The sequence below is a fragment of the Mustelus asterias genome, chromosome 5, assembly GCF_964213995.1.
Source record: "Mustelus asterias chromosome 5, sMusAst1.hap1.1, whole genome shotgun sequence".
Classification (NCBI taxonomy): Eukaryota; Metazoa; Chordata; class Chondrichthyes; order Carcharhiniformes; family Triakidae; genus Mustelus; species Mustelus asterias.
In genome coordinates this window covers 31,077,814-31,103,584 of record NC_135805.1, presented here as the reverse complement: position 1 = coordinate 31,103,584, position 25,771 = coordinate 31,077,814, and the positions used below count along the sequence as shown (strand labels likewise).

The 25,771-nt window shown below is 46.0% G+C and overlaps 1 protein-coding gene across 1 annotated transcript in view; it reads right to left on the bottom strand.

Annotated features, from left to right (window-relative positions):
* Positions 1-25,771, bottom strand: part of ak9 (adenylate kinase 9) — a 370,082-nt gene that overhangs the window by 211,966 nt on the left and 132,345 nt on the right. The window contains exon 16 of the mRNA XM_078213534.1: positions 14,214-14,368. Within this exon, the coding sequence (XP_078069660.1) occupies positions 14,214-14,368 (155 nt within the window). The remainder of the gene's footprint in view (positions 1-14,213; positions 14,369-25,771) is intronic.

The window sequence follows — 25,771 nt, the reverse complement described above, 5'->3', positions numbered from 1 at the left end:
CAAAACAAGCAAATCATAAGAAACCGGAGAGTATAATAATATTGCTGCAATTGTCAGCCATGGCTCTGTCATAACCCTCTCACTTCTGAGTCAGAAGATTTTGGGTTCAAGTCCCACTTCAGGAACTCAAACATAAAATCCAGGTTAACACTTCAATGCAATACTGAGTGGGTGCTGTGCTGTCAGAGGTAACATTTTTGCCAGCAAAACAATATAAAACCAATCATTCGTAGTGATTTTGAGGAGATGCACAGAATGACAGAAATGATGAGAAGTTTCAAGGCAGGTGTCAGTGAAAAACTAACGTCTTGGTAGAGCAAAAGGTTTGACAATTCTGAGTGTTAAGTTGCACTTCTAAGGTTGTAAGTTTCTCTTTCTGTAAAACTGTTGTTTTAATTTCAATAAAACCAATTACTTAGTAATTGAGTTTTGTAGTAATGGGGAGGGTTAGAAATGTAGTAGGGTTAGAGGGTTAGAAATGTAGTAATGGGGAGGGTTAGAAAACCTGCTAATGTGAAAAATGACAAAACATTTGGTCAAGGAAATTCTGTAATGGAAACCATATGGTCCTGGTTATTAATCACACTTTAATGCCATTATTTTCCTCATTCATTTTATTTTGCTTACGTTCATTTTGGCAAGTTTCCAATTCAATATTAGTTTCCTTGGGATGTCTAGCATGCTGTCCTCTGTCTTTATTGTAAATAATGACCCCAAATAATTTTTCAACATATCTGCCTTTTCCTCATTTTCATTGACAATACACAGTTAAAAGTTTCCAATGGGTCCCGCCTTGCTGCTGGCCAACCTCTTTTTTCAACTGTTAAACACATTTTTTAGTGCTGGCTTTTAAATCTAGGACTGCTACCAACTAAAGGACATGGTCAGCAGAAACATGAGAACATCATAGAATCATGGAATCATATAGTGCAGAAGAGGCTCTTCAGCCCATCGAGTCTGCACTGACAAGTGAGAAACACCTGAACTCCCACCTAATCCCATCCACCAGCATTTGGCCTACAGCCTGAATGTTATGACGTGCCAAGTGCTCATCCAGGTATTTCTTAAAGGATTTGAGGCAATCCCCCTCACCACCCTCCCAGGCAGTGCATTCCAGACCATCACCGCCCTTTGGGTAAAAAAGTATTTCCTTACATCCCCCCCAAATCTCCTGCCCCTCACCTTGAACCAATGTTCCCTTGTGACTGACCCTTCAACTAAGGGAAACAGCTGCTCCTTATCCATTCTGTCCATTGGTCCATTGCTCTCCTTCAGAAGTTTCTCCTATTGGAGAAACTTCTGAAGGAGAGCATCTATTTCCATTTGGAGAGGCAAGTTTGATCAGGGAGAGTCAGCATTGCATTGTCAGAGGGAGGTCATATCTAACAAATTTGACTGAATGTTTTGAGGAGGTGACCAGGTGTGTAGATGAGAGTTGTGCAGTTGATGTAGTTTATAATACTAAGTTTATATAACTGTGTGAAGGATGATAAGATTGAATACTTTTGACATTCCTGCCAAAGACAGTCTCTGATTCACACATCAGCTAGTACTGTTCAAGGAGGTTGCATTTAAAGTGAAATTACAGAGAGAACCCTTGAATCAAATGTCAGTACAACAAGCATGAAATGTGTCACTTCATCATAATCTTATATATCTCGATCAGGTCGCTCCTCAGTCTTCACTGCTCCAATGAAGACAACCCAAGCCTACCCAACCTCTCTTCATAACTTATGGATGATGAACTTCTCTGGACCTCCCCAAGTGCAATCACATCCTCCCTTTAATGTGGCGGCCAAAACTGCACACAGTACTCTAGCTGTGGCCTCACCAAAGTTCTATACAACTCCAACATAACTTCCCTGATTGTATAATCTATGCCTTGATTGATAAACACAGTAAGAGTTTTAACAACACCAGGTTAAAGTCCAACAGGTTTAAACCTGTTGGACTTTAACCTGGTGTTGTTAAAACTCTTACTGTGTTCACCCCAGTCCAACGCCGGCATCTCCACATCTTGATTGATAAAGGCAAGTGTCCCATGTGCCTTTTTCACCACCCTACTAACATGCCCTCTGCCTTCAGAGATCTATGGACAAATACACCAAGGTCCCTTTGTTCCACAGAACTTCCTAGTATTCTGCCATTCATTGAGTACTTGTCAAATTATTCCTTCCAAAGTGTATCACACCTCACACTTTTCAGAGTTAAATTCCATCTGCCACTTATCTGCCCTTTTGACCATTCCATGTATATCTTCTTGTAGTCCAAGACACTCAGCCTCACTGTTAACCACCCATCCAATTTTTGTGTCATCCGCAAACTTACTAATCCTACCCCCAAATAGTCATCAATGTCATTTATATAAATGATAAATAATAGTGGACTCAACACAGATACATGTGGTACACCACTGGACCCTGGCTTCCAGTCACTAAAGCAGCCTTCTGTCATCACACTGTGTCTCCTACAACTGAGCTAATTTTGAATCCACTTTATCAAATTACCCTGCATCCCATGTGCGTTTACTTTCTTTACAAGTCTCCCACGTGGGATCTTTCAAAGGCTTTGCTGAAATCCATGTAAGCTACATCAACTGCACGACCCTCATCTACACACCTGGTCACCTCCTCAGAAAATTCAATCAAATTTGTTAGGCATGACCTCCCTCTGACAAAGCCATGCTGACTCTCCCTGATCAAGTTTGCCTCTCCAAATGGAAATAGATGCTCTCCTTCAGAAGTTTCTCCAGTAGTTTCCCTACCACTGATGTGAGACTCACTGGTAGTTCCCTGGCTTATCTCTACAACTTTTCTTAAATAGCAGAACCACATTAGCGGCAGTGGTTAGCACTGCTGCCTCACAGCACCAGGGACCCGGGTTCAATTTCCGGCTTGGTTCACTGTCTGAGTGGAGTTTGCACGTTCTCCCTGGGTCTGTGTGTGTTTCTCTGCTGCCATCAGACTTTCCCACAGTCCGAAAGACGTGCTGGTCAGGTGCATTGGCCATGCCAAATTTTCCCTCAGTGTACTCGAACAGGTGCCAGAGTGTGGCAACTAAGGGATTTTCACAGTACCTTAGTTGCAGTGTTAATGTAAACCTATTTGATAAATTAACTTTAAACTTTTTAAAGCTGTTCTCCAGTCATCTGCCACCTCCCTGTGGCTAGAGTGGAATTAAAAATTTGGGTAAGAGCCCCTGCAATCTTCTCCCTTGCCTCCCACAGCACCCTAGGACACAATTCACCTGGACGTGGAGATTTATCACTTATAAGGCGGCCAACACCTCCAATACCATGACCTTTCCTATGCCAAATTGTTCAAGAACCTCACAGTCTCTCTCCCCGAATTCCATACCTTCATCCTTTTTCTCTTGAGTGAAGACAGAATAGATATTGGAGTGGGAGAGGGAGGATCCAGTTCTTATAATCCACTTGGGACAAACAGCATGGACAGGAATAGGCAGGAGGACCTGTTGGGGAATATCAGGAACTAGGAACCAAATTAAAGAACAGGTCCTCAAGGGTTATAATCTCTGGATTATTACCTGAGCCACGTGCGAATTGGCAAAGAGAGAAGAAGATTAGGGAGGTAAACACGTGGGCTATAGAAGTGGTGTGGGAAAGAGGGGTCCCATTTCGTGGGGCACTGGAACAGGAGAGAACTGTACTGATGAGACGGGCTCCACCTGAACCGACCTGGGGCCAGGACCCTAGTGGAAAGGCTAAATAGGGAAGTCATAAGGACTTTAAACTAGTTAATGGGGTCAGGGCTCAGTAGATGTTAGTAAAGTTTCCAGAACTAGTCATAGAGTAGAGAGTATTGAAACTGGCAGGAATAAAACTTCAGGCACCGCGGATAAAGGGACAACTATAGGAAGAGGGGCAGTCAACACAGCACTGAGGGTGCTGTACCTAAATGCACACAGTACACAGAACAACGTAAATGAGCTGGAAGCACACATTGTAATTGGAGGGTACGATGTTGTGGGCATCACAGAGACGTGGTTGCAAGGGGATCAGAGGTGGGATCTGAATATCCAAGGACATTCGAAAGGACAAGTAGATGGATAGAGGAGGTGGGGTTGCCTTGTTGGTGAGAAACAAAATTAGATCATTAGTAAGAAGTGATATAGGAACGAATGGCGTAGAATCTTTGTGGGTAGAGTTGAGGAATTGCAAAGGTAAAACGACCCTTATGGGAGTTATGTACAGGCCCCCTAGCAGTAGTCAGGATGTCGGACAGAAAATAAATCAGGAGATAGAAAAGACATGTAAGAAAGGCAATATTGCAGTAATCATGGGGGATTTCAATATGCAGCTGGACTGGGAAAATCAAGTTGGTGGACAGATGTGAAGTATTCATTCAACACTCTATGAATGTCCTCTGGCTGCAACAACAGATTGCCTCTTTGGTCCCTAATGGGCCTCACTTTTTCCCTGGTTATCCTCTTTCCATTGATATACTTACAGAATATCTTGGGATTTTCAATACTTTTACCAGCCAGAGCTTTCTCATATCCCCTCTTTGCTTTCCTAATTGCTTTCTTAAGCTCCACCCTGCACTTTCTGTACTTCGCTGATTTGCTCCCCTTGTACATTTTATAGGCTTTCTTTTCCTTCTCATTGTATCCTGAATATCTCTGGTCATCCATGGTTCTTTGGGCTTTTACTCCTTGTTATCACCCTAGAGGGTACATGCTGGGCTTGCACCCTCCCCAATTCCTTTTTGAATGCCTCTCACTGCTCTTCCATAGATTTTCCCATTCATAGCTGTTCCCAGTCTATCTTGGCCAGATCCAGCCTTATCTTACTAAAATCCACTCTCCTCCAATCCAAAACTTTTTTTGTAACTTGTCTATTTCCTTGTCCATAACATGCTTAAAATGTACCATGTTGTGATCACTATCACTAAAATGTTTCCCCACCGCCACCTCAACTACCTGTCCGGCTTCATTTCCCAGGATTAGGTCCAACTCCTTCCCTTGTTGGACCCTCTACATATCGATCTAAGTCTTTTGAAGTGGTTTACAAAAGAGGAAGTGAAACCCACAAGCTGTCAATTGGGATTAGACTCGGTCTACATTGCGGTAAGGATCAATGGGGTGCTTGATGTGCAGTCAACAGTGAAGAGAAATCAAAATAAACATAGGTGGCCAGAGGATGATATAAATCCATTGACCTGACAGCTGAATCTTTTATGAGGCACTGCACTTAGAACATGTTACAGATCAAAGGCTTAAAATTCAAAAGAGAGGATTTCAACAATTTCTGCTTGCTGGGAAGCCTCAGCAACTTCAAATCAAAGCTGTGTGCATACATTGGGGCTGAGTGCACAGCTGGGCAGACTGGAACCCCCATCCCAACCCTGCAGGTGAAATTGACATCTCCTCTCTGTCAGAATACTGCAAAGGGGTCTGCTCTCACCTGTAGCTTCTGACAGGGAGAAAGGAAATCTCTGCTGCAGAATGGAGTGCTGCGATGATTTAAAATCCTGCCAGGTGACTTGGTGGGGGGGGGGGGGGGGGGTGGGGGGAGTTAAAGTTACCTGGACACTCAAGAATTTGCACAGCTGACAGAGAGGAATGCAGAAATTGATCACAGGGCTATCTGAAATCTGCCAGGGCTAGAAGGGGCAATCCACCTTGACATCCCTATCCCAGGGATAAGTGGCAAGGCCAAACTTTTGCTCCCAGCCTGAGCCCACCCAATCCTCTGGATCCTTGAGGAACCTGTCCTCTGCAGCCTGGCAGCAGCAGAGGGGCAAATGGCCATTGGACCTTCCTCCTCAAGCCCCCACGGGGTCCAAGGCACCAGGTCAGGGTGTCACTGCCAGGGAGAGCACTGTTAGCCAAGGTGCACGGCTTGAAGAGGCCTGACTGGGGGATCTGAGGGAGAAGGGGGCCTAAGTGGGAGGGGTCTGAGGAGGAAGGGAGCCTGAGTGTGGTGGGGGAGGGTTGGATGAAACTCATGCCTGTGTGGTGGAGGATGCCTCTCATTGCTGAGGGGTTGGTGGTGCTTCTTTGACTCTCGGGATCCAACATGCTGGGTCCTCACTCTGCCAGCTAAGGTTCCGCTGGGGAGACAGGTGAATAGCAAGGGTCATTTGACTTGGGTTGCAAGCCTGCTAATTATATTTAAATGTGTTGTTTTTAATATTCTGATCGAGGCCGGCAATTCAGCCTGGGTGAGTCGCAACATGTTTGGTGCCCACAGCAAAATGTGCTTTCCCGCCAACTCCTGATTCTCCAGGCCATTGCAATTCACAATTGGAGCTAGCGGGCCCAGAGAATCCCCCCTCAGTTCTTTGTCCTGACCATCTTGCAGACATGTCTCATTAATGGCTACCATATCAGACCCTCGAAGTTGAATTTGTATTTGCAATTCATTCAACCTTTTTCTTCTAATCAGTTTGCTTGCATAAAGTGAGTTGGTTTGTACCACACACTGTAACCTGTCTTTCTGTTCTAATGCTTTTCTCACATGTTTCTTATTTCTCCATTCTGGTTTAATTACTTTACATCATTATATTTTCCATTTCACTAGTGCCTAAAGGATAATTTCTGACTGTTACTCTCTCTTCCCTTCTGCTTTTAAACTATAATTTACGCTATCTTTTCTGCCAGAGTCATTCCCCATCCAACCACACCCCACCCCATTTATAGGTACTTATTTGAGGTCCTCATGACTGTCCCATTTATCTTTTCCACTAGGATCCTGGACCAGCCTGGTTCTGGTAAAGCCAGTCCCAACTGTACAGTTTGTTCCTGTTCCAGTATTTGAGCCAATGCCCCGGCACTTAGAATGTTTTTGGTAAGATCAAACCCACAGTTTATTTTACAGCTTTTTAAAATTCCATGTTAAATTCAAAATGTTAAGCTTACCTTCAATGTGAGAGCCACTCTCCAAATGGTTGTAGTCTCAACAAATTTCCAATGAATCTCAACATAACATTAATTAAAGAATAGGCCCCGACACACGTGAATATAAATTAGGGTGTGATTACGTTAGGTTGGCAATGCAATGTCATCATGCCAGACTCCAAAATTACAGAAGGCAAGTGGGCACAAAAATCAGCAGACCACCTGCCATTTTGAAATTATTAATTAACAAGCTATTAAGCTTCCTAACGACCCCATCATCTAGAATTTTTCATTGCCTGCTTTATTTTCAGGTATCTGTCATGAAAGGGTTGGGAGCATTTTACAGCAGCTATGACAAGGTACACAAGAATAATAGGCCTGCCAACAGGACCATGGCTGAATGCAGCAACAGATTCTGCTGGTGAGGAGGTTGTGTCTTTACTCTTTTTGAGCCTTTCAATAAAAATAAAAGGTAGCAGGCAGGCAGTGCCTTGTGGAGTACAGAAGTGCTTGGGCCCAACTGTTCACAATATATATAATTGACCTGGATGAAGGAATCAAATATAATATTTCCAAGTTTGCTGACAACACAAAACCGGGTGGAATTGTGAGTTGTCAGGAGGATGCAAGGAGGCTTCAAAGTGATTTAGACACATGACAAACACATGGCCAATGCTGTACAATGTGACTAAAACAGAAGGGTAGGGTTTTAGTTAAATGGTAATATATTGGGAAGTGTGTCCTTATACACTAGTAAATGAAAATGGAGAAGCAGGTGAAGCAAGCAATTGGGAAGGCAAATGGTATGTTGGCCTTCATTGTAAGAGGATTTGAGTTAAGAAGTAGGCTTGTCTTACTGCAGTTTTACAGAGCCTTGGTGAGAATAGACCTGGAGTATCGCATGCAGTTTTGGTCTCCATCCCTAAGAAAGGATAGAGGCCATGGGTCCATTTTCCCAGTCACTGCGCTGCTTTTGCAGTGCAGCGGGCCGGGAGATTCAAGTGGAGGCTGTTTAGCAGGATCCTTTGCTGGGCGCCATGGCCTCCGCAAGTCTCCAGCCACTGGATTTCCAGCGCCGTCAGTTCCATGCCAGAAATCAGCGCAGAGCTGTATAATTTATTTAAATTATCATTTTAATACAATTTAAACCTCATTAGAGGATCTGGGACTGAAGTCTCTGGGCCGCTAGCCTCTCACCCCTGCCAGGTGTATTTCACTCCAGTGGGGTTTACATAAGCCTCCCACTAACGGGGAGCTGGCGGGCCAACCCCGCTGGAGTGAAGGGACGCCATTGTGGACCCCCAAGAGGTTGGGGGTCCTCAATGCTCCCTGGGCATTGCCAGCTTGACAGTGCCAGCCTGGCCCCCTGGCACTGCCCACTGCGATTGGTTGGTGTGGAGGGTCCTGCTGCCACTCTGCACTCGGTGGTGACAGAAGGATGGAGGCCAGTGATTGGGTCTGGCCATCAGGGTGGGTGGGGGGGGTGGTTAGGGCTACAGAAGGGTGGTTCGGGACTGCGGGGGAGGGAGTAGATCAGGACTGCCGGGTGGGGGGGGGGCGAGATCGAAGTGGGCGGGGGGGGGCGGTAAGGCAGCGATGTGGGGGCTGGCCAGCAATCGAGCTGGCCAGCGATCAGGAGATCGGCAGTGCGAGGCTACTGTGCATGCATTGATAGATTGGCACACACATAGTGGCCCACTCAGCGCTAAGCTACAAGCCTCTCCAGTGGAAATAGGCCCTCTATGATGCACAGAATATGGGAGATTCATTTTGCAACTCCCACTGAAAAAAACAGCAGGATTTACTCCAGTTTTTACGCAAATTCGATACTTAGACTTCTTTTGGGAGAATCGCCCTCGATATACTTGTCATAGAGGGAGTGCAGTGGAGGTTCATTAGGCTGATACTGGAGTTGGAAGGACTGTCCTATGAGATTGGTTCAATTGGGCCTATATTCTTGAGAGTTTAGAAGGATAAGAATAGATCTGATTGAAACCTATAACATTCCAACAGGGCTGGTCAAACTAGATGCCGGGAGGATGTTTTCCCTGGTTTGGGAATCTAGAAACGGGGACACAGTCTCAGGATACAGGATAGATCATTTCAAACTGAGATGAGGAAACATTTCTTCACTCATAGGGTAGTGAACCTGTGGAGTTCTTCACCATGGAAGGTTGGGGAGGCCAAGTAACTGAATGCATTCAAAAGAGAGATTTCTTTTTGGATTCAATGGCATCAAGGGATATGGGGGGAAGGCAGTAATATGACTTTGAGATAAAGGATCAGCCATGGTCATACTGAATGGCGGAACAGGCTCAAATGGATGAATGGCCTACTCCTGCTCCTCGTTTCTATATAGAAAGCAGAGGGCCTTTAAACTTGTAGCCATGACTGGCATCCTGTTGACGGCATTATTCCCATTGCTACATGATATCCTAGCCTACTGACCCAATTGGACACTGAGTACCCACTTTGCTCCTCTAATTGGCCTCCTTTTTGCCAAACAGCCACTAATTGTCAATCCAACATTTAATTAGATGAGCTAAGATGGCAGGAGTAAGAGCAGACTACTGTTTCCTTACCGTCCCCCTCACCCCACAATGTTTGTGGCCTCTCAATGTTTGATTAGACACTCTACAGCCTTGCAGACTCAACACTGAGTTTAATCATTTCAAGTTGTAACCTTTCCCCCAATTTTGTTTCCTATATCTTTGCTCTTTTTTTTGTTCATTCATGGGACATGGGTGTCGCTGGCTGGCCCATCACTAGTTGCCTTTGAGAAGGTGATGGTGAACTGCCTTCTTGAACTGCTGCAGTCCACGTTCTGTGGGTTGACCCAATGCAGTTAGGGAGGGAATTCCAGGATTTTGACCCAGTGACTGCGAAGGAATGGTGACATATATCCAATTCAAGATGGTGAGTGGCTTGGAGGGAAATTTGCAGATGGTGATATTCCCAAGTACTTACTGCCTTTGTCCTTCTAGATGGAAGTGGTCATATGTTTGGAAGGTGCTGTCTAGGGATCTTTGGTGAATTGCTGCACTGCATCTTGCAGATAGTATACACACTGCTGCTACTGAGCGTTGGTGATGGAGGGAGTGGATGTTTGTGGATGTGGTGCCAATCAAGTGGGCTACTTTGTCCTGGATGGCGTCAAGCTTCTTGAGCATTGTTGGAGCTGCACCCATCCAGGCATGTGGGGAATATTCCATCACATTCCAGACTTGTGCCTTGTAGATGGTGGACAGGCTTTGGGGAGTCAGAAGGTGAGTTACTAACCCAAGTATTCCTAGCCTCTGGCCTGCTCTTGGTGTTTATGTGGTGAGTGCAGTTGAGTTTAAGGTCATTGGTAACCTCAAGGATGTTGACAGCAGCTGTTCCTCATCCTGCTGATCACAACACCTCTTGGCACATCTTTTGTTTCTTTACTTGACCCATTATCACTCTATTTCGTTAAAGGCAAAATACTGCGGACGCTGAAATCTGAAACAAAAACAGAAAATGCTGGAAAAACTCAGCAGGTCTGAGCATTTGTGGAGAGAGAATAGAGTCAACGGGTGGAATTTTCCTGTCCCGCCCGCCAAAGGAATCGTAGCAACCGGGACAGGACCATGCAAAGGTCTGTTGACCTCAGGTCCAGTCTTGGGATGAGCGTGGCTGGAAAACCCTGCCCAGTTTCGAGTCTGTATGACTCCAGCATTTCTTGTTTTTGCACCACTCCATTTGGCCTTGATATACCCATCCTTTTTAATTTAATTTCTCATGCCTTGACCTTCCCTTTCTTCTATTTCCTACCGTTTCCCCTTTCACTTGCTCAAAACCTATTGCAATTCCAACTTTTGCAACTTCTGATGAAAGGCTTGAAATGTTAACTGTTTCTCTCTCTATAGATGCTGCTTGACTCACTAAGTATTTCAAATGTTTTCTGTTTTTATTTCCAACTTGTCAACGCTGTTTTAAAAGTTTTTAAAGTTTATTTATTAGTGTCACAAGTAGGCTTACATTAACATTGCAATGAAGTTACTTTGAAAATCCCCTAATTGCCTGTTCGGGTATACTGAGGGAGAATTGAGCATGGCCAATGCACCTAATCAGCATGTCTTTTGGACTGTGGGAGGAAACTGGAGCACCTGGACAAAACCCACACAGATACTGGGAGAACGAGCAGACTCCCCGCACAGGCACAGACAGTCACCGAAGCCAGGAATCGAACCCAGGTCCCTGGCACTGTGAGGCAACAGTGCTAACCACCATGCCACTGTGCCGCCCCAATACTCCCACATGCTGTGAGAACACTATGTAACAGCAGTTTCTATAAGGAGGGAAAAGAGCTGACGTTTCGAGTCCAGATGATCCTTTGTCAAAGATGCTGCCAGATGCTGCCAGACCTGCTGATATTTTCCAGCGTTTTCTCTTTTAGTTTCAGATTCCAGCATCAGCAGCAATTTGCTTTTATGCAACAGAGTTACTGTTTTGTCCCCTCATAGAAGGATAATTTCAGACTTTCTACACTTAGTTTCAGAAGACTTTGAAAGAAACTGAGCCTGAAAGGATGAAATTGTTCAATGCCAACAGTGTGAAATTGACTTGTAGTGAATCGGGAGCTGATTTTTCACCCTGCCTGATCATCTTTCCTCTTATGTTCACAGAACAATAAATCAAATTATTGTCAGAGACCGTTTCCAACCCTCACTATCATTTCTGCTTGGTTTGAAATTAAAAGTCTGGCCAATATTTTCCAGGTCAATGGAAGATAAAAACTGTCAGAAAATTCTAATTTGATTCACTATGAGCCAAAGTTTGTCAGGTAGATTGAACCAGGGCAGGACTTAGAACCATAGAAAATTACAGCTCAGAAACAGGCCTTTTGGCCCTTCTTGTCTGTGCCGAACCATTGTTTGCCTAGTCCCACTGACCTGCACTTGGACCATATCCCTCCCCACCCCTCTCATCCATGAACCCGTCCAAGTTTTTCTTAAATGTTAAAAGTGAACCCGCATTTATCACTTTATCCGGCAGCTCATTCCACACTCCCACCACTCTCTGCGTGAAGAAGCCCCCCCTAATATTCCCTTTAAACTTTTCTCCTTTCACCCTTAACCCATGCCCTCTGGTTTTTTTCTCCCCTAGCCTCAGCGGAAAAAGCCTGCTTGCATTCACTCTATCTATACCCATCAAAATCTTATACACCTCTATCAAATCTCCCCTCAATCTTCTACGCTCCAGGGAATAAAGTCCCAACCTATTCAATCTCTCTCTGTAACTCAGCTTCTCAAGTCCCGGCAACATCCTTGTGAACCTTCTCTGCACTCTTTCAACCTTATTTACATCCTTCCTGTAACTAGGTGACCAAAACTGTACACAATACTCCAAATTCGGCCTCACCAATGCCTTATATAACCTTGATGTGGAGATGCCGGCGTTGGACTGGGGTAAGCACAGTAAGAAGTCTCACAACACCAGGTTAAAGTCCAACAGGTTTATTTGGTAGCAAATACCATAAGCTTTCGGAGCGCTGCCCCTTCGTCAGATGGAGTGGTTATCTGTTCTCAAACAGTGCAAACAGACACAGAAATCAAATTACAGAATACTGATTAGAATGCAAATCTCTACAGCCAGCCAGGTCTTAAATGTACAGACAATGTGGGTGGAGGGAGCATTCAACACAGGTTAAAGAGATGTGTATTGTCTCCAGACAGAACAGCCAGTGAAATTCTGCAAGCCAAGGAGGCAAGCTGTGGGGGTTACTGATAATGTGACATAAATCCAACATCCCGGTTTAGGCCGTCCTCATGTGTGCGGAACTTGGCTATCAGTTTCTGCTCAGCGACTCTGTGCTGTCGTGTGTCGTGAAGGCCGCCTTGGAGAACGCTTACCTGAAGATCCAAGGCTGAATGCCCGTGACTGCTGAAGTGCTCCCCCACAGGAAGAGAACAGTCTTGCCTGGTGATTGTCGAGCGGACCATGCAGACGCTACGACAACGGATGAATGAACACCGCTCGACAATCACCAGGCAAGACTGTTCTCTTCCTGTGGGGGAGCACTTCAGCAGTCACGGGCATTCAGCCTTGGATCTTCAGGTAAGCATTCTCCAAGGCGGCCTTCACGACACACGACAGCGCAGAGTCGCTGAGCAGAAACTGATAGCCAAGTTCCGCACACATGAGGACGGCCTAAACCGGGATGTTGGATTTATGTCACATTATCAGTAACCCCCACAGCTTGCCTCCTTGGCTTGCAGAATTTCACTGGCTGTTCTGTCTGGAGACAATACACATCTCTTTAACCTGTGTTGAATGCTCCCTCCACCCACATTGTCTGTACATTTAAGACCTGGCTGGCTGTAGAGATTTGCATTCTAATCAGTATTCTGTAATTTGATTTCTGTGTCTGTTTGCACTGTTTGAGAACAGATAACCACTCCATCTGACGAAGGGGCAGCGCTCCGAAAGCTTATGGTATTTGCTACCAAATAAACCTGTTGGACTTTAACCTGGTGTTGTGAGACTTCTTACTGTTATATAACCTTACCATAACACTCCAACTTTTATACTCGATACTCCGATTTATAAAGGCCAATGTACCAAAGGCACTCTTTACGACCCTATCCACCTGTGACGTCACTTTTAGGGAATTCTGTACCTGTATTCCCAGATCCCTCTGTTCAACTGCACTCTTCAGAGTCCTACCATTTACCCTGCACGTTCTACTTTGGTTTGACTATTAAGTCACTGAACTTCTCTCAGCTCTGCTTCCAGGTCCTTAGGGTACACACCTGGTATTGGTTATTGTCTAATGTCTGTCTAGTGGATCACATGATCCACTTGCATCTCTCCTGGTCTTTATAGTCCAAAAATAAGGTCTCCAATGCAGTGTTGAAAAATGGAGACCACTCTCTACCAGTTTTTGCCATGCTGGTCTCTTCCAATTCAAAAATCACTTTTAGAATAACGTACAGCACCTTGTCCAGCCAAAATGCACCTACTCTTTAGGAGGTGCAAGCTGTTGTTACATTGTACTAGCTAGATTAAACTCATGCTCACCTCTCATATTTTGCAATCCGTGCTCAGGTGTGGAATCACAAAACAGCACACTTAGCACTGGCTAAAGACTGCAATCAATTAAATTTAAAAGGTTTATTGCGAGTCACTTTAAAAACTAACCTTGGAAACAGAGAATTTGGAGAAACATGTTACACCTATTACAAAAATGAAAAATAATTCTTTTAGACAGACGGCAAAAAACAAAAAATCACTTTTGCCTCCCACCCTGTCTGCAACACTTGTTAAATTTAACTGAAATAAAATGACCTTTCAGGTTTTACATATATGCAGAATATATGCAGTTTTACCTCAGAAATAGCTTTTATCAATGTATCCATGTAAGCATTCATTGGCAGTACCACAGGAGCCTCCATTGCTTTTAGACCAGCCTTGTTCACAATTTCCTTTACATCTGGGTGGTCCTCAGTCAGCTCTGGAATTTTCAATTGTTCTTTTGCAGCTTCTAAATATCAAAACAATCCACACATATTAATTTAGATATTGTGCAAAATACCAAATAAAATTAACATTACAAAAAATATCTCTCCAGCCTGAAATGCTTTTGGAAATATTTTACTTTACTTTGTGACACAAGTACAGAACACTTGAAGAGGACACTCAGTAGAATGCATAAATCCATCATAGAGTCATAGAGGTTTACAACATGGAAACAGGCCCTTTGGCCCAACTTGTCCATGCCGCCTTTTTTTTTAAACCCCTAAGCTAGTTCCAATTGCCCACATTTGGCCCATATCCCTCTGTACCCATCTTACCCATGTAACTGTCTAAACGCTTTTTAAAAAAAAATTGTACCCGCCTCTACTATTATCTTTGGCAGCTTGTTCCAGACACTCACCATCCTCTGTGTGAAAAAACTGCCCCTCTGGACCCTTTTGTATCTCTCCCCTCTCACCTTAAACCTATGCCCTCTAGTTTTAGATTCCCCTAACTTTGGGAAAAGATATTGACTATCTAACTGATCTATGCCCCTCATTATTTTATAGACCTCTATAAGATCGCCCCCCTGCCTCCTACGCTCCAGAGAAAAAAGTCCAAGTCTATCACGCCACTCCTTATAACTCAAACTATCAAGTCCCGGTAGCATCCTAGTAAATCTTTTCTGCACTCTTTCTAGTTTAATAATATCCTTTCTATAATAGGGTGACCAGAACTGTGCACAGTGTGCTGTGGTAGCTCAATGTTATTACAATTATGCAGCTCTTCATAAAGTGTTTTTCAGCTTGGTTGTTTTTCTGTAACTAAAAAGCTGAAAGAAGAATTTTTTTAAATTAACAGTTTCCATCTCACCAAGGAGGATTCAGGCCAATCCACATAAAATAACTTGCTCTGGAGACTCTGCTCTCATTTCGATAGCTGTGACAAATTCCATCACAGGTTCTTGAAAACAGATTCCAAATTCAGATTTGCATTTTGATAACAACTATTCAGTTCTTCCTCGGGCCATACCCTATGTGTATACCAAGGTTCATTGAAATGTGTTTATTAAAATGGAATAACTAACAGGGGTGAGAACATTATCTTTACCCATCTTCTGTGACCAAAGTAATAAATGTTTCAGAATACAGATATATGAATGGTCATGATTTTTTTGGTTTGCACCACATTTGTTAGTGGTAATTTTGCAGAAAAAATGGGTTTGTTTTACTTATTCTTGCATTGGATATAGAATCATAGAAATCATAGAAACTTACATTGCAGAAAGAGGCCATTCAGTCCATCGAGTCTGCACTGACCTCATTCCCACCCAGACCCTATCCCCATAACCCCATGCATTTATCCTAGCTAGTCCCCCTGACACTAAGGGGCAATTTAGCATGGCCAATCCAACTAACCTGCACATCTTTGGAATGTGGGAGGAAACCGGAGCACCCAGAGGAAACCCATGCAGATACGGGGAGAATGCGCAAACTCCACACAGACAGTGACCCAAGCCGGGAACGAACCCCGGTCCCTGGCACTGTGAGGCAGCAGTGCTAACCACTGTGCCGCCAGCGTTGCTGGCAATTAAGGGCAGCATTTGTTGCCCATATCTAATTGCCTTTGAACTGTGTGGCTTGCAACCATTTCATAGAGCAGTTTAAGGTCAACCATATTGCTGTGGATCTGGAGTCACATGGCAGATTTCCTTCCCTAAAGGACAATAATGAATCATATGATCTTTACAACAGTCAATAGTCCAAACTCCATCCTGCGTTTGGAATTTAAATTCAATTAATAAAATCTAAAATAAACATTCGCCTCAGTAACAGTGGCTGCGAAACTACTCTTGACTGTGGTAAAAGTTTAAACTGGAGTGGCAGGGGGCTGGGAGCCAAAGCAGCAGGTCAACAAGTGGAGGGATTGAGGGGAAGGTAGATGTTAGGACCAGTAAGTCTAAAAGGAAGAACAGGCAGGGACAGGTTAATAAGCATGATGGGACTGATGGGCTGAAGTGTGTTTATTTCAATGCAAGGAGTATTCTGGGAAAGGCAGATGAGCTTAGAGCTTGGATCAATATATGGGACTATGATATGTGGCCATTACAGAGACTGGGTTGAGACAGGGACAGGATTGGCTGCTCAATGTCCCAGGGTTTCGATGTTTTAGATGAGATACAGTAAGAAGTTTAACAACACCAGGTTAAAGTCCAACAGGTTTATTTGGTAGCAAAAGTGGCTTTTGCTACCAAATAAACCTGTTGGACTTTAACCTGGTGTTGTTAAACTTCTTACTGTGTGATGCGCGATATAACTCACGAGGCTAGAGGTACTCGGGGAAATAAAGGCTTTTATTGACTACAACAATAGAGCTACCATATATAATACACGATCCCAGACTAAAGGGTCCCAGACAGAGCAGTGACCTTTATACCTCTCCCAGGAGGCGGAGCCCGACTGGGATGTACCATAAGAACTATATTACAGGTAGAACAGCCCAACCCTAACCCCAACAGTAACATGTAGAACAGCCCAACCCTAACCCCAACAGTAACATATATACAGACTCATAGTACTGGCCAGACCCTGGCTCAGCACTACCTGGTGGGAACCAACAATGGTTCACCACATTCACCCCTCCTTTGAAAACAAAGGCCGGCGGGGTACAAAACACAGAACAATTGTTCACAGAACAATCAGTCTATAAGTTCAGACGGTCTGGGGGACTGCACCGTCGTTGTGACCTCCTCAACACCGGCGATGACACCGGTGTAGGCACCCGCGGTGGCGTTCTCCCCAAGGCGGTGTCCAACGGCTCCTCCAATGTCTCACGGGCCGGTAGACCCCGAGGTGGTGACAATCCGCTGAACTCGGGCACGCCTTGAAGTGGCGACCATCTCCTGGACTCAGGCAAGCTGTACACGGGAGTAAAAGGGTTAAGTGATGGTCCCGATGCTGCCCGCGCCGTGTCAGGAGGGGAAACAATAGTTGGGGGGTCTCTAACAGGAGGTATGGGAGCGACAGGGGTTTCCAAGACCCCTGCTGGCGCCAGGTCTCGAATCGAGACCGTATCCTCTCGCTCGTCAAGGTATGCCACATAGGCATACTGAGGGTTGGCGTGGAGGAGATGGACCTGTTCAACCAAAGGGTCGGACTTGCGGGTCCTAACATGTCGCCGCAGGAGGACAGGTCCTGAGTACGTCAACCAAGACGGTAATGAGGTTCCAGAGGAAGACTTCCGAGGGAATGAAAACAGTCTCTCATGGGGAGTAGCGTTGGTTGCCGTACACAGGAGTGAGCGTATGGAGTGGAGCGCATCAGGGAGCACCTCTTGCCAACGGGAGACTGGAAGGCCTTTAGACTTCAACGCCAGTAAGACAGCCTTCCAGACTGTAGCATTCTCACGTTCAACCTGTCCGTTACCCCTAGGGTTGTAGCTCGTGGTTCTACTAGAGGCAATTCCGTATGAGAGCAGGAATTGCCTCAAGTCATCGCTCATGAACGACGAGCCCCCATCGCGATGGATGTAACAGGGGTACCCGAACAGGGTGAAAAGATCACGAAATGCCTTGATAACCGTGGCAGCGGTCATATCGGAACAAGGAATGACAAAGGGGAATCGTGAGTACTCATCAACCACATTGAGGAAGTACGCGTTCCGATCTGTCGAGGGAAGGGGGCCCTTAAAATCTACACTCAGTCTTTCGAATGGACGAGTGGCCTTAACGAGTTGTGCCCTGTCAGGTCGGTAGAAGTGCGGTTTGCATTCCGCGCATACCCGGCAGCTTCTGGTTATAAACCTGACATCCTCCACCGAGTAGGGTAGATTTCGGGCTTTTATGAAGTGGAAGAGCCGAGTGACCCCCGGATGGCAGAGGTCATTGTGGAGAGCCTGCAATCGATTCTCCTGCATACTAGCGCATGTTCCACGTGACAGGGCATCCGAGGGCTCGTTGAGTTTCCCTGGACGATACATGATGTCGTAATTATAGGTGGAGAGTTCGATTCTCCACCTCAAGATCTTATCGTTCTTGATCTTGCCCCGTAACGTGTTATTGAACATGAACGCCACGGACCGCTGGTCCGTGAGCAGGGTGAACCGCTTTCCCGCCAAGTAATGGCGCCAATGCCGGACGGCCTCCACAATGGCCTGGGCCTCCTTTTCCACCGCCGAATGTCGAATTTCGGGGCCTTGGAGGGTGCGAGAGAAAAAGGCGACGGGCCTGCCCACCTGGTTAAGTGTGGCGGCCAGGGTGAAATCCGATGCATCACTCTCCACCTGGAAGGGGATGGACTCATCGATAGCGTGCATCGTGGCTTTCGCGATGTCGGCTTTTAGTTTTTCAAAGGCCAAACGAGCCTCTGGTGCTAGGGGAAAAGAGGTAGACTTGATGAGCGGACGGGCTTTGTCCGCGTAATTGGGAACCCACTGTGCGTAGTAAGAGAAGTAAGCACTTCTCAGTGCTTTTACGCTAGTGGGCAGGGGAAGTTCGAGGAGGGGACGCATACGGTCTGGATCAGGGCCAATGACCCCGTTTTCCACCACGTATCCGAGGATAGCTAGGCGGCGCGTGCGAAATACACACTTCTCCCTGTTGTAGGTCAGATTCAGGCGAGATGCAGTGCGTAGGAATCTAAGAAGGTTGGCATCGTGGTCCTGCTGGTCATAGCCGCAGATGGTGACGTTATCCAGGTACGGGAAGGTAGCCCGCAGTCCGTTATGGTCCACCATTCGGTCCATAGCACGCTGGAAGACCGAGACCCCATTCATGACACCAAAAGGAACCCTTAGAAAATGGTACAAGCGACCATCCGCCTCAAAAGCCGTGTATTGTCGGTCCTCTGGGCGAATGGGGAGCTGGTGGTAAGCAGACTTTAGGTCGATGGTGGAGAACACCCGGTACTGCGCAATCTGGTTGACCATGTCAGATATGCGTGGGAGGGGATACGCATCCAGCTGCGTGTATCTGTTAATGGTCTGACTATAGTCTATGACCATCCGGGGTTTGTTCCCACTCTTGACCACCACAACCTGCGCTCTCCAAGGACTAGCGCTAGGTTGTATGATCCTTTCCTTGAGGAGCCGCTGAACCTCAGATCGAATGAAGATCCGATCCTCAGCGCTGTAACGCCTGCTCTTAGTCGCGATGGGCTTGCAGCCTGGCACGAGATTCTGGAATAAAGAGGGTGTGGTAATCTTAAGCGTCGAGAGGCTACAGATGGAGCGCGTTGGGCAATTTAGAGGCTGCGAGTCTCCCACTGAAAGCGGAGGGAGTGGCCCACCGTACTGTAGGGTTACACTCTTCAAGTGGACCATGAAATTTAGTCCTAGGAGTATTGGCGCGCAAAGGTGCGGTAACACCAGGAGCTTGAAGCTCTCGTAAACCGTGCCCTGCACCGTCAGATTTACCACGCAACTGCCGAGCACGGTGACAGACCGGGACCTTGACGCCATCGAAATTGTCTGCTTGACAGGCTGAATCCGTAGGCCACACCGCTTCACGGCGTCTGGGTGAATGAAGCTCTCCGTGCTCCCGCTGTCAAACAGACAATAAATCGTGCGTTTGTTTACCTGTATGTCCATCATGGACTTGTCGAGTCTGTGAGGCTTTGCCTGGTCCAGGATGATCGACGCCACCGTTGGTTCGTGGGCGCCACTGCAGGCAGCTGAGATGGATGATGACGACCCCTGCTGGTCATTCGCGGTCGGTGCCGACCAAAATGGCTGCCCCCATAGGTCGCACGTGGGGGATGGCGCCAAAACCAGCGGCCCCTGGTGGTCGCGCGTCTCTTGCGACTCCGTCGTCTGGAATGGCGACGTCCTGGCCTCGCACGTGGAAGAAGCCCTTGACGATGCCGACGACGAGGAAACCGGCTCCGGGGAGTCACACGCCGCACTGCTGTTCCTGGATGGAAGTTTGGATCGGCATACCTTCGAATAATGCCCCTTCTTGCCGCAGGCGGAGCACAACACCGCTTTGCCGGACATCGCTGCCGAGGGTGCTTCACTCCCCCACAGAAGTAACACCACGGGCTGCCTGGAGCTGCTGCCGTCGTCAGGCCCAAGGGTGGGAACGCAATCACGCAGTTTTTCGGTCCCGCTGAATGAAGTGGGGTCTGTGACTGCCCCTGCCACGCTGTCTCCACGTGGTAGTCGGGGTACATCGCCAGACTTTTGGAGGCCGTTTCTAGCGCATCCGCTCGCTCTATGGACTTAGTGAGATCGAGATTACCTTGCTCCAACAGCCGAAGGCGGATGTAAGACGAGCCGATTCCCGCCACAAACGCATCTCGAGCGAGGTCGTTCATGTTCTGGTCTGCCGACACTGCTTTGCAGTTACAGCCCCTGGCTAGCTGTAGGCGATCGCACGCGTACTGTTCCGTCGTTTTGCCGGGCTGCCGCCGTCGAGTGGCTAAGAGATATCGAGCATGTATCTCGTTCGGCGGTTTAATGTAGCGCTTCTTAAGAAGCTCGAGGGCCCCTTTGTAGTCGGTGGCCCCACGGATCGCTAAATATACAGCGTCACTTACCCTCGCGTGGAGGACCCGGAGTCTGTTGGCGTCGGTGGTGACCGCTGCGGAGGCTTCGAGGTAATCCTGAAAGCATTTCAACCAGTGGTCGAAGGTGTTCGCGGCACCCGCCGCACGTGGGTCCAACGTAAGCCGTTCGGGTTTAAGCGTTTGCTCCATGTTTTCGGTGTCGTTTTTTTTTCAACGAAGAGAGTTCAATTGTAGTCAATAAAATTGATGCGCGATATAACTCACGAGGCTAGAGGTACTCGGGGAAATAAAGGCTTTTATTGACTACAACAATAGAGCTACCATATATAATACACGATCCCAGACTAAAGGGTCCCAGACAGAGCAGTGACCTTTATACCTCTCCCAGGAGGCGGAGCCCGACTGGGATGTACCATAAGAACTAAATTACAGGTAGAACAGCCCAACCCTAACCCCAACAGTAACATGTAGAACAGCCCAACCCTAACCCCAACAGTAACATATATACAGACTCATAGTACTGGCCAGACCCTGGCTCAGCACTACCTGGTGGGAACCAACAATGGTTCACCACACTGTGTTTACCCCAGTCCAACGCCGGCATCTCCACATTTAGACGAGATAGACAGGGAGGTAAAAGAGGTGGAGGAGTTGCATTACTAGTCAGGGAGAATGTCACATCTGCACTCAGAGAGAACATACTGGAGGGCTCAGCTACTGAGGCAATATGGGTAGAGCTCAAAAATAAGAAGGGTGCAATCACTCTGATGAGATTATACTATAGGCCCCTCCAGTAGCCACCGGGACATTGAGGAACAAATATATAGACAGATTATGGAAAGATGCAATAACAAGGTTGTCACAATGGGTGACTTTTACTTCCCTAATATTGACTGGGACTTCCTTAGAGCAAGAGGCTTAGATGGGGCAGAAAATGTTATGTGCATATAAGAGGGTTTCTTGAAGCAGTACATGGATAGTCCAGCTGGAGGAGGGGCCATAGTGGACCTTGCATTGAGCCTGGTCAGGTGACTGACCTTTCAGTGGGAGAGCATTTTGGAAACAGTGATCACCACTCCTTAAGTTTTAAGATAGCTATGAATAAGTCAGTACCTTGTGGGAAGGTACTAAATTGGGGGAGGGCAAATTGGGACAGAATTAGGCAGGAGCTATAGAGATTCAATTGGGAGCAGCTGGTATCGGACAAATCTCCATTTGACATGTGGGAATTGTTTAAAGGCCTACTGATCAGAGTTCAGGACCGGCATGTTCCTGTAAGGAGGAAGATCAAAGATGGTAAGGTAAGGCACCCTTGGATAAAGAGGGAGGTTGTGAATTTAGTTAAAAGGGAAAAAAGAAACATATGAGAGGTTTGGGAAGCTAAAATTGGACAGGCCCTGTGAGGAATATAACGCAAACAAGAAAGAACTCAAGCAGGGAATTAGGAGAGCAAGGAGGAGCCATAAAATGACCTTGGCAAGTAGGGTTAAAGAGAATCCCAAGGCATTTTATGCATACATTAAAAACAAGATGATAACGAGGGAGAGGGTAGGACCACTGAAGGATAAAAGAAAGAACTTGGAAGCAGAGGATGTGGGCGAGATCCTAAATGAGTACTTTGCGTCGGTATTCACCAAGGAGAAGGACATGGAGAATAGTCAGATTAGTGTGGCGCGTGCTAATATGCTGGGGCATTTTGAGATCAAGAAATAAGTGGTGTTGAGCCTCTAAGAGAGCATTAAGGTAGATAAGTCCCCAGGGCCCGATGGGATCTGCCCCAAGTTATTGAGAGAGGCAAGAAAGGAGATTGCTGGATCCCTGACAAAGATCTTTGTATCCTTACTAACTACTGGTGAGGTCCTGGAGGACTGGCGAGTAGCTAATGTTGTTCCTCTTTTCAAGAAAGGAAAAAGGGATAATCCAGAAAATTATAGACCGGTGAGTCTCATATCGGTGGCTGGGCAGCTATTGGAGAGGATTCTTAGGGATAGGATTTACGTGCAAAAAGAAAAGTATGGCCTAATTAGGGAAAGTCAGCATGGCTTTGTGCGGGGCAGGTCATGCCTTACTAACTTGACTGATTTTTTTTTGAGGAGGTGACAAAGGTGATTGATGAGGGTAGAGCAGTAATTGTTGTCTACATGAATTTTAGTAAGGCTTTCGACAAGGTCCCTCATGGTAGGCTCATCCAGAAGATTAAGATGCATGGGATCCACGGTGACTTGGCCACGTGGAGTCAGAATTAGCATGTCCATAGAAGTCAGAGAGTAATGGTGAAAGAGTGCTTTTCTGGCTGGAGGTCTGTGACTAGTGGTGTTCCGCAGGGATCCATACTGGGACCTCTGCTGTTTGTGATATATATATAAATGACTTGGATGAAAACGTACATGAGTGGTTTAGTAAGTTTGAAGGTGACACAAAGATAGGTGGAGTTATGGATAGTGTAGAAGGTTATCAAAGGATACAGTGAGATATAGATTAGCTGCAGATATGGGTGGATAAATGGCAGATGGCGTTTAATCCAGGCAAGTGTGAGGTGTTGCACTTTGGGAGATCAAATGTTAAGGGTAAGTATACAGTTAATGGCAGGACACTGAACAGCATCGATGTACAGAGGGATTCTGGGGTTCAAGTCTCTGAAAGTGGCCACTCAAGTAGATAGGGTGATAAAGAAAGCATTTGGCGTGCTTGCCATTATTGGCCGGGATATTGAGTACATGAGTCAAGATGTTAAGTTGCAGCTTTATAAAACTTTGGTTAGGCTGCACTTAGGCTGAGATTTTATTGGTTCGCCCTGCCCATCGATGGGCAGAGCGAGCTGGTAAAGTCGTGTGAGAGCCAAGAAATTAGGATCATGCCCGATTGGACTCATACTTACCACAAATGAAGATGGTTGTAGTTGTTGGAAGTCAATCATCTCAGTTCCAGGGCATCATTGCAAGAGTTCCTCAGGGGAGTTTCCTAGGCCTAACCATCTTCAGCTGCTTCATCAATAGCCTTGCTTCCATCATAAGGTCAAAAATGAGAATGTTTGCTGCTGATTGCACAATGTACAGCTCCATTTGTGACTCCTCAGACACTGTAGCAGCCCATGTTCAAATGCAGCAAGACCTGTGCAATATCCAGGCTTACGCTGACAAATGGCAAGTAACATTTGTGAGACACAAGTGCCAGCTAATGACATTCCCCAATAAGATTGCCGCTTGACATTCAGTGGCATTACCATTACTGAATTCCTTCACTATCAATATTCTGAGGGTTACCACTGACCAGAGACAGAACTGGACCATCTTATAAATACTATGCAGGCACGGTGGCACAGTGGTTAGCACTGTTGGCTCACAGCACCAGGTTCAATTCCGGCCTCAGGTGACTATCTGTGTGGAGTTTGCACGTTCTCCCCGTGTCTACGTAAGTTTCCTCCGGTGGTCCAGTTTCCTCCCACAGTCCAAAGATGTGGGGGTTAGGTGGATTGGCCATGCTAAATTGTCTCTTAATGTCAGGGGGGATTAGCAGGGTAAATACATGGGGTTACAGGGATTGTTGTCGGTGTCGGCTTAATGGGCCGAATGGCCTCCTTCTGCACTGTAGGTATTCTATGATTCTAGGTCAGAAGCTAGGAATTTTGCGGTAACTCACCTCCTTGTCTCCCCAAAGCCTGTTCACCATCTTCAAGGAACAAGTCAGGAGTGTGATGCTTGACACCATTCACGACAAAGCAGCCCACTTGATTGCTATCCCTTCCACAAACATTCAATCCCTCCACCACCAACAAACAGTGGCATCAGTGTGTACCATATACAAGACGCAGTGCAGAAGTTCACCTAGGTTCCTGAGACAGCACCTTCGAAACCCATTGCTGTTATGTAGAAGGGCATGGGAAGACCACCGCCTGCAAGTTTCCCTCCATGTTACTCATCATCCTGACTTGGAAATATATTGTCATTCTTTCACCGTCGGTGGGCCAATATCTTGGAACTCCTTCCCTTTGTTCCACAAAGCGGTCACCTAATCTGCATTTAGTCTCCCCAATGTAGAGGAGAACAACATCGTAAGCAGTGAATGCATTAAAATAAATTGAATGAAGTGCAAGTGAATCACTCCTTCATCTGGCAGCCTTATCTTTAAATGAAGAACCCATATAATTGTTTTCCAAATCTTTGTTGTATGATAGGTACGTATATGTTGAATAAAAGAATGCAATATGCATAAGATAAACATACTCCCTTCCTTGCTGGAGCTGGTCAAACCATCCATCTCCCCATAATATTCTGTAGCATGGTCTTCAAATATATTAGAAGTTAATAATGCACATATTCCAGGAGACAACCTTAAAATATCTTATTCTCCTAAAACAATGGTAGAATGTTCTAATAGATGAGCATATGTGCAATATGAATACTTCTTAGAAAATGAGCATTCGCAAACAGTATTTTCTAACAATAGGCAGACACCATCTGGTTGTTCATATGACAGTACACATTAGTCATTGCATCATGGAGATGGACAAATGTTGATGTGTAATCAGTGTTGAATTACACTTGAAATTGCCACACAATTTGAGTCAACTCTCTACTTGTTCCTTTATTAATCAAGTGTTTACGTTAATATAGCTTGAAGCGTGATTAAATAGCATCTGCTAACCTTTTAATACAGTGATATACTACATGATTGTAAGTGATGGTGCCTGTAAGTGCTTAGTGGGTGGAGAAGTTTAATGTAATGGTGCATTTCAATTTAAGTCACAGTGCCATTCAGAATGTGTTGCTTGGCTGCAATGGCTAGCAGGACTCTATGAGAAATTTGGGTGGCTTGAAAATGGGGTGGGGAAGTATGTACAATACGGCAGCCCAATGTGCCCGATAGGCTGAATGGATCAGTGGGCTTTTGCCTGCATATTTTTATGATTTCATCCATAAGACCCTGAA